The sequence below is a fragment of the Anomaloglossus baeobatrachus genome, chromosome 2 (genome assembly GCF_048569485.1).
Source record: "Anomaloglossus baeobatrachus isolate aAnoBae1 chromosome 2, aAnoBae1.hap1, whole genome shotgun sequence".
Lineage (NCBI taxonomy): Eukaryota > Metazoa > Chordata > Amphibia > Anura > Aromobatidae > Anomaloglossus > Anomaloglossus baeobatrachus.
Window position 1 is genome coordinate 135413201 of NC_134354.1, and position 9767 is coordinate 135422967.

A 9767-nucleotide genomic window follows, 5' to 3' on the forward strand; every position below is an offset into this window, starting at 1 on the left:
CACGGAAAGGTTATCAAAATTAGGTCTATTTACTCTAGAAAAGAGAAGACTTAGGGGAGACCTAATAAATATGTACAAATATATCAGAGGGCCATATAGAGATCTCTCCCATGATCTGTTTGTACCAAGGACTATGACAAGAACAAGGGGGCATTCTTTTCGATTGGAGGAAAGAAAATTCCTACATCAGCATAGAAGAGGGTTCTTCACGGTAAGAGCAGTGAGGCTCTGGAACTCTCTTCCTGAGGAAGTGGTGATGGCCAACTCACTGAATGAATTTAAGAGAGGAATGGATGCATTTCTTGTTAGCAAAAGTATAGAAGGTTATAAATAGCATAATCTTATAGGTAGATAGAAGAGCGACCTAGATTATTAGAGGAATGGGGGGGGGCTGCAATACCAAGACAGGTTATTAAACTTGGGGTTAGTTAGTTAGGAAAAACAAAGGCTTAGGGGGATCTAATCACAATGTATAAATATATGAGGGGACAGTACAGAGACCTTTCCAAAGATCTCTTTACACCTAGGCCTGCGACTGGAACAGGGGGCATCCGCTAAGTCTTGAGGAAAGAATGTTTAATCATAATCCCAGATGAGGATTCTTTACTGTACGAGCAGTGAGACTATGGAACTCTCTGCCGTATGATGTTGTAATGAGGGATTCACTAGTAAAATTTAAGCAGAGCCTGAACGCATTTCTTGAAAAATATAATATTACCAGTTATGTATATTAGATTTTATGACAGGGTGTTGATCCAGGGAACTAGTCTGATTGCCGTATGTGGAGTCAGGAAGGAATTTTTTCCCCATTGGAGCTTATTTGACACATTGGGGTTTTTTTGCCTTCCTCTGGATCAACATGTTAGGCTACAGGTTGAACTAGATGGACTTAGAGTCTCCCTTCAACCTTAAAAACTATGAAACTATCTTAGGCTATGTGCGCACGTAGCGTTCTGCCCTGCAGAAATTTCTGCAGCGATTTCAACAGCACACATGCGCTTCAAAATCACTGCAGAAAGAGTCCGTAATGAAAAAAAAAGCCGATTCCATGCGCTGAGTGCAGCCCCTCCCATAGACAGAGCAGGGGATGCAGACAGAGCGCAGGAAAGAAGTGACATGTCACTTCTTAGAACGCGTGCTTCGGGCAGCAGCCTAAGCGCTGCGCTCTAATACACCACGTGCGCACGTCTTCTGCATAATCTTCATAGATTATGCTGGGGACGCATGCAGTTACGCTGCGGTGCAGATCGCAGCGTAAGGCTATGTGCGCACGTTGCGTAAATACATGCAGTTACGCTGCGCTTTGTAGCGCAGCGTAACTGCATGCGTCCTGCGTCCCCTGCACAGTCTATGGAGATTGTGCAGGGGCCGTGCGCACGTGGCGTCTTAGAGCGCAGCGCTTCGGCTGCTGCCCGAAGCGCTGCGTTCAAGAAGTGACATGTCACTTCTTCCGTGCGCTTTGCCGGCAGCTCCTGCTCTGTCTATGGGAGGGGCTGCAGTCAGAGCGCATGGAATCGGCTTTTTTTCTCTACGGACATTTTCTGCAGCGATTTGAAGTGCACGTGTGCTCTTCAGATCGCTGCAAAAATTTCTGCAGGGCTAGTACGCAACGTGCGCACATAGCCTTACTGCATGCAAATACGCAACGTGCGCACATAGCCTAAGAGTGCAGTGAGCATACTGACACCACAGATGTGTCACACATTTTATACTGCTGGGCATAGAAGAAAAAATTACATTATTACTACTAAGAATTTGTTTTAACCTAAGGTTAAAGGGGTTTCACAAGGGGTATTGGTTAAAAAAAAAAAAAAGCGCCACATCATGTGTTGCACAATTTCTCCTGAATGTGGCAAAGAAGGGAATTTTGTTACTTACCGTAAATTCCTTTTCTTCTAGCTCTTATTGGGAGACCCAGACGATTGGGGTATAGCTACTGCCCTCTGGAGGCCACACAAAGCACTACATTAAAAGTGCAAGGCCCCTCCCCCTCTGGCTATACCCCCCCCGTGGTATCACGGGTTCTCCAGTTTTAGTGCCAAAGCAAGAAGGAGGAAGCCAATAACTGGTTTAAACAAATTAACTCCGAATAACATCGGAGAACTGAAAAACCGTTCAACATGAACAACATGTGTACCCGCAAACAACAAAAAAACATCCCGAAGGACAACAGGGCGGGTGCTGGGTCTCCCAATAAGAGCTAGAAGAAAAGGAATTTACGGTAAGTAACAAAATTCCCTTCTTCTTCAGCGCTCTATTGGGAGACCCAGACGATTGGGACGTCCAAAAGCTGTCCCTGGGTGGGTAAATAAATACCTCATGTTAGAGCTGCAAAACAGCCCTCCCCTACGGGGGTGTCACTGCCGCCTGCAGGACTCTTCTACCTAAGCTGGCATCCGCCGAAGCATAGGTATGCACCTGATAATGCTTGGTGAAAGTGTGCAGACTGGACCAGGTAGCTGCCTGGCACACCTGTTGAGCCGAAGCCTGGTGACGTAATGCCCAGGACGCACCCACGGCTCTGGTGGAGTGGGCTTTTAGCCCTGAAGGAACCGGAAGCCCCGCAGAACGGTAGGCCTCTAGAATTGGTTCTTTGATCCATCGAGCCAGGGTGGCTTTAGAAGCCTGCAACCCCTTGCGCGGACCAGCGACAAGGACGAAAAGTGCATCGGCACGGCGTATGGGCGCCGTGCGGGAAATGTAGATTCTGAGTGCTCTCACCAGATCTAGCAAACGTAAGTCCTTTTCATACCGGTGAACCGGATGAGGGCAAAAAGAAGGCAAGGAAATATCCTGATTAAGATGAAAAGAGGATACGACCTTAGGAAGAAACTCCGGAATGGGGCGCAGCACAACCTTGTCCTGGTGGAACACCAGGAAGGGAGCCTTAGATGACAGAGCTGCCAGCTCAGACACTCGCCGAAGCGATGTGATCGCAACAAGAAACGCCACTTTCTGCGACAGCCGAGAAAAGGAAACTTCCTTCAGAGGCTCGAAGGGCGGCTTCTGGAGAGCAACTAGTACCCTGTTCAGATCCCATGGATCTAACGGTCGCTTGTACGGGGGCACAATATGACAGACCCCCTGCAGGAACGTGCGCACCTTAGGAAGACGTGCTAGACGCTTCTGAAAAAACACGGATAGTGCCGAAACTTGCCCTTTAAGGGAGCTGAGCGACAAGCCCTTTTCTAACCCCGATTGCAGGAAGGAAAGAAACTTGGGCAATGCAAATGGCCAGGGAGACACTCCCTGAGCAGAGCACCAGGACAAGAAAATCTTCCACGTTCTGTGGTAGATCTTAGCCGAATTCGACTTTCTAGCTTGTCTCATTGTGGCAACGACTCCCTGAGATAATCCAGCAGATGCTAGGATCCAGGACTCAATGGCCACACAGTCAGGTTCAGGGCCGCAGAATTCTGATGGAAAAACGGCCCTTGGGACAGTAAGTCTGGTCGGTCTGGCAGTGACCACGGTCGACCGATCGTGAGATGCCACAGATCCGGATACCACGACCTCCTCGGCCAGTCTGGAGCGACGAGTATGACGCGGCTGCACTCGGATCTGATCTTGCGTAGCACTCTGGGCAAGAGCGCCAGAGGCGGAAACACGTATGGGAGCTGAAACTGCGACCAATCTTGAACCAAGGCGTCTGCCGCCAGAGCTCTTTGATCGCGCGACCTCGCCATGAATGCCGGGACCTTGTTGTTGTGCCGGGATGCCATTAGGTCGACGTCCGGCACTCCCCAGCGGCGACAGATTTCCTGAAACACGTCCGGGTGAAGGGACCATTCCCCTGCGTCCATGCCCTGGCGACTGAGGAAGTCTGCTTCCCAGTTTTCTACGCCTGGGATGTGAACCGCGGATATGGTGGATGCTCTGTCCTCCACCCACATTAGAATGCGCCGGACTTCTTGGAAGGCTTGCCGACTGCGCGTCCCTCCTTGGTGGTTGATGTATGCCACCGCTGTGGAGTTGTCCGATTGGATTCGGATCTGCTTTCCTTCCAGCCTCTGAAGAACCGAGCTGGAGGACGAGAATTGAACTCGATTCTGTACCCGCGAGACAAAATGTCCGTCACCCATCGGTCTTTGACCTGTGACATCCAAATGCCGGAAAAGCGGGAGAGCCTGCCCCCGACCGGCGATGCGGAGGGGGGGGGCTGGAAGTCATGAGGTAGCCGCTTTGGAAGCGGTACCTCCATTTGCTTTCTTGGGGCGTGTGTGAGTCCGCCACGAATCTGAGTTTCTTTGCGTCCTCTGAGTCCCTTTGGACGAGGTAAATGGTGTCTTGCCCGAACCTCGAAAGGACTGAAACCTCTGCTGCCACTTTTTCTGCTGAGGTTTGGATGTTCTGGGTTGTGGTAAAGAGGAGTCTTTACCCTTGGACTGCTTAATGATGTCAGCCAATGGCTCGCCAAACAGTCTATCTCTAGATAAAGGCAAACTGGTTAAACATTTTTTGGAACCAGCATCTGCTTTCCAGTCCTTTAACCACAAGGCTCTGCGCAAAACTACCGAATTGGCGGACGCCATTGAGGTGCGACTGGTAGATTCTAGGACCGCATTGATAGCGTAAGACGCAAACGCCGACATCTGCGTGGTAAGGTGCGCCACTTGCGGCACTGCTGGATGCATGATAGCATCCACTTTTGCTAAGCCAGCTGAAATAGCCTGGAGTGCCCATACGGCTGCGAATGCCGGAGCAAACGACGCGCCGATAGCTTCATAGACAGATTTTAACCAAAGGTCCATCTGTCTGTCATTGGCATCTTTAAGTGAAGCGCCATCCTCCACTGCAACTATGGATCTAGCTGCAAGTTTGGAAATCGGGGGGTCTACCTTTGGACACTGTGTCCAGCGCTTGACCACCTCAGGGGGGAAAGGGAAACGCGTATCTTTAGATCGTTTAGAGAAACGCCTTTCTGGGTGAGCGTCGTGCTTCTGGATTGATTCTCTGAAGTCAGAGTGATCTAACAAAGCACTCAATTTACGCTTGGAATAAAGGAAACGAAACTTTTCCTGCTCCGCAGCCGCCTCTTCTGCTGAAGGGGCTGGGGGAGAAATATCCAACAGCCTATTGATGGCTGAGATAAGGTCGTTTACCATGGCATCCCCATCCGGGGTATCCAGGTTGAGAGGGGTTCCAGGAGTGGATTCCTGATCACTCTCATCAGACACATCACAGGGAGACTGATTGCGCTGAGACCCTGAGCAGTGTGAAGACGTCGAGGGTCTTTCCCAGCGAGCTCGCTTAGGGTGGCTGGGGCCATCATCTGAGTCATAATCCTCGGCCTGTGAAGCCGGGGACCCCCCTGTGGGCTGGATACATTCCAAGTAAGGGGGACCTGAGGACAGAGGCCTCGCCGTGCCCAGAGACTGAGCCCCATGCATAGATTGCAAGGTTTCAAGGATTTTTGCCATAGACACAGACATATTATCTGCAAAAACTGCAAAGTCCGTCCCTGTCACCGGGGCAGAACTTACAAGCGTCTCAGCCTGGGTCGCTACCTCTCCTGACTCCGGCTGGCGAAGCAGCACCGGGTCGGAGCATTGCACACAATGGGGGTCATCGGAGCCTGCTGGTAGATTAGCCCCACATGCAGCACACGCAGTATACACAGCCCTTTTTGCCTTGGCCGCCTTGCGTTTTGAGGATGACATGTTGCTGCTTCCACAGAGCGATCTGGGATATGCAGCCAGAAGCGACCTCACAGTGCAAGAAATACAATATCTATATATCTGTACACAGTACACCGATACACCGTGAGGCACTAGAGGGACCAGCACAGAAAAATCGCTTACCGCCCGCTTAAAAAAGCGGGTGTGTGGTCGCCAGATAGCCCCTAGTCCAGGTCTCCCAGAGCCTTGCGTCCTTCCTCCAGCCAGGCATGCATGTAATGGCTGCCGGCGTCTCGAGAGAGGAAGGGGGGCGGGCCCTGGGCGTTCCTGGCCAAGAGCGGGAAGCCTGCTTCCCTCTGTGCCAAGTGAGAGGGCTGGAGCATGTAAATCAGGCTCCAGCCCTCGTCGCTGCTAGCGAACAGCGTCTCTCCCCTACCCTGAATGACAGGGTGGGGGCGGGAACGAAACGGAGCTGCCGGCGTCCTAGGCCCAAAAAGCCGGGGACTAAATTTATAACCGCCGCCGCCGTAAAAGCGCGGACGGCGGATCCCCGGCGCACCACAAGTCACAGCAGCGCCGCCCGGTCCAGAGGGGGTCGGCGCTGCGTTCCCATACACAAAAAAGTCCCCCAGTAATCTGTAGGGACACCAACTCCACGTTGCGGTCCCCGGCGCACTACAACACCCAGCCAGCCCGGAGTGTGTCTGTGCCTGCCGGGGACACAGAGTACCTGTATGATGCAGGGCCTGTCCCTGATCGTACTCCTGCTCCGTCTCCATCAGGTTCTAATGGGTCTGTGGATGGAGCCCGGCGTCAGAGCTGAGAGGCCGGCAGGATCCCACTTCCACAGAGCCCTACAAGGGGATGTGGAAGGAAAACAGCATGTCAGGCTCCAGCCCTGTACCAGCAATAGGTACCTCAACCTTACAACACCATCCAGGGGTGAGAAGGGAGCATGCTGGGGACACTATATGTGTCCTCTTTTCTTCCATCCGAAATAGTCAGCAGCTGCTGCTGACTAAAATCTGTGGAGCTATGCATGGAATGTCTGACCTCCTTCGCACACAAAGCTAAAACTGGAGAACCCGTGATACCACGGGGGGGGGTATAGCCAGAGGGGGAGGGGCCTTGCACTTTTAATGTAGTGCTTTGTGTGGCCTCCAGAGGGCAGTAGCTATACCCCAATCGTCTGGGTCTCCCAATAGAGCGCTGAAGAAACCCCACGTGGCTGTACAAGGCTCGGGAGGAAAGAATTCCTAATTTGACTTTTGGAGCTTAGATTTTTCTAGAATAGTTTTCATACTCCATATACAGAGCCGCAAAGTGACAGAACAGCAGGAACCCCCATAAGGTCACTTTTTGGAAATTACACCCCTCTTGGAATTAATCTACAGGTGTAGTGATTATTTTGTCTCTGGAAAACACTCATGGTGTCAAACACAGAAGAATTAAAAATTGCAAATAATCCCTTGTGCCCAGTACATTGGGGTGCTTCTGTAGACGCATACCCCGTAAATTAAGCGGGCTTCCTCACAAGAGCAATGCCAAACATGTGGATGTTAACTAGGGTTTAGGCACATTGTGGGGCTCAAAAAGGAAAGGGGGATACTTAGATTTGGGAGTCCAGATTTTGCTGGATTTCTTTTTTGGGTGGAGGATCACTTTTCCAAAGCCTTGGTGATACCAGTAACAGAGAAGTCCCCTATATCAATTAACCAATGACAGATCTGAGAAGGGACTTGGTTTTTTTGTGGGTTGAATGGTATTTAGTGTCAATTTGGATCAAATCACATTTACTCTGTGCTCTATGCACAGGCTGGTTATAGTTAGCATCTCACCGCTATTCACCATTTTCCAAGGCATCAGCAAATGTGATGGAGCTGGTAAACTATTGGAGTAGGGCACCCTCTGTACACTGGCAAGGGGCACCTCTGTGGCACACTGGGCACAGAGCACCTCGCTGGCACACTGGGCCTGACTGCATCTCTCCGGCACGGGGCACCTCTCTGTCACACTGGCATGGGGCACCTCTCCGGCACACTGGGCACCTCTCCGGCACACTGGGCACCTCTCCGGCACACTGGGCACCTCTCCGGCACACTGGGCACCTCTCCGGCACACTGGGCACCTCTCCGGCACACTGGGCACCTCTCCGGCACACTGGGCACCTCTCCGGCACACTGGGCACCTCTCCGGCACACTGGGCACCTCTCCGGCACACTGGGCACCTCTCCGGCACACTGGCACGGGGCACCTCTCCGGCACACTGGGCACCTCTCTGTCACACTGGCATGGGGCACCTCTCCGTCACACTGGACCTGTCTGCACCTCTCTGGCACACTGGGCACCTCTCCGGCACACTGGACCTGTCTGCACCTCTCTGGCACACTGGCATGGGGCACCTCTCCGGCACACTGGCCACCTCTCCGGCACACTGGCCACCTCTCCGGCACACTGGCCACCTCTCCGGCACACTGGCCACCTCTCCGGCACACTGGCCACCTCTCCGGCACACTGGCCACCTCTCCGGCACACTGGCCACCTCTCCGGCACACTGGCCACCTCTCCGGCACACTGGCCACCTCTCCGGCACACTGGCCACCTCTCCGGCACACTGGCCACCTCTCCGGCACACTGGCCACCTCTCCGGCACACTGGCCACCTCTCTGGCACACTGGGCACCTCTCCGGCACACTGGCGCCGGGCACGTTACAGGCAGTGTTCTGTGATCAGGGCTGCACACACAGGTGTACTCACCTCCGGACTCCTGCTCGCCGCCCTCCTTCGCCTTTCTGCCCCATAGTGCCAGCAGCACCACTATTCCCCCCAGCAGCACAGTCACCGCCACCAGCGCCACCGCCTCCATGTCCGCGCCTCACTCTGTCAGCCACGTCATCCTACGGGGGCGCGCACTGCTGTTGTTTTTTTTTTTTTTTTTTTATTGCTTAACTTTATTGTCCACTGGAGGCAGCATGAGCCGACAATAATCATTATTCCTTCACACAGCAGCTGTGAGACTCAGTCCTAGTCTCCGCATACTAATTGATTTTTTTTTTGCACACAGAGGGCGGAATATCTTTCACCCTCCATGACGTGTAACGACCAGAGCTGATGGAGGTCCACAGAGACCGGCAGAGGGGCCGCGGGGGAGGGCAGAGGGCTGAATAGGTCTCACGATGATATCTACATACTGTGTGTATAACCCACCACCACCACCACCAACAACACACACACACACACACACACACACACACACGCACACACACACACACACACACACGCGCGCGCCTAAGGGCACCTGAGAACATAGCTAAAAATACTTAAAAAGCTTTTCCCATTAATTTCTACTGTAAAACCACTTTGCTCTTCACATGTTAAATCCTTAGACCTCTATTTTACACTTCAGGGATTTGCCGTGAACGTGTTTGTGTCATTATCCATGAACATGGACATGAGGAAGCTATCTGCAAAGTGGGTCCTCAAATGTTTCACAACAGATCAGAGAAGCATGCGAGTGAAAACTTCCCGGTCCATATGTCAGCATTTCCGGACTGATAAGAACTTCCTGGATCTACTGGTCACTATGACTGAGACCTGGATTTATTTGTATGACCCTGAAAATAAGGAGAAGTGAAAAAAAGAGTGGAGGCACAGTGGTTCTCCTCGTCCAAAGAAGTTCAGGGTGCAAAAATCAGCCACTAAAAGGTGATGGCGTCTGTGTTCCAGGATAAAGAGGGCGTGCTGCTAGTGGACTACCTTCAAAAGGGTTCCACCATCAATGCAAGGTCTTAGGCCGGGTACACATATCCGGCTTTTTGCCGGTTTCACGGATGTGGCGCACGCCGTAAAACCGGTCAAATCCATCAGCGACGGGAACCTCCGCTGTTTCCCAGCAGTAAAGACCCGACTGAAGGCAACCGTTCAAACCGTGAGGGAGATAAAGCTACCGCCAGAGCTAGAGCTCCCAGGGCCAGAGCCTGCGGGCAAAGGAAGGGCTCCCTTAGCCAACATACCGCTGGGGAGCAGGCTATCAGTGGGAAGCCATTGGGGCCGAGAACAGAACACCGGTGCAGGGAGAGACAGTTACCGCCAACCTACCGGGAGTGACCGCCGCAGCAGTCTGTGGGATTCATCCATCCAGCCGTTTGT

At 52.5% G+C, this 9767-nt stretch overlaps 1 protein-coding gene across 1 annotated transcript in view; it reads right to left on the minus strand.

Moving 5' to 3' along the window:
- The window catches only part of TBL2 (transducin beta like 2), a 52454-nt gene extending 43938 nt beyond the window's left edge, over window positions 1-8516 (minus strand). The window contains exon 1 of the mRNA XM_075333286.1: window positions 8376-8516. Coding sequence (XP_075189401.1) covers window positions 8376-8484 — 109 coding nt within the window. The 5' untranslated portion in view covers window positions 8485-8516. The remainder of the gene's footprint in view (window positions 1-8375) is intronic.
- Window positions 8517-9767: the final 1251 nt, after the last annotated feature.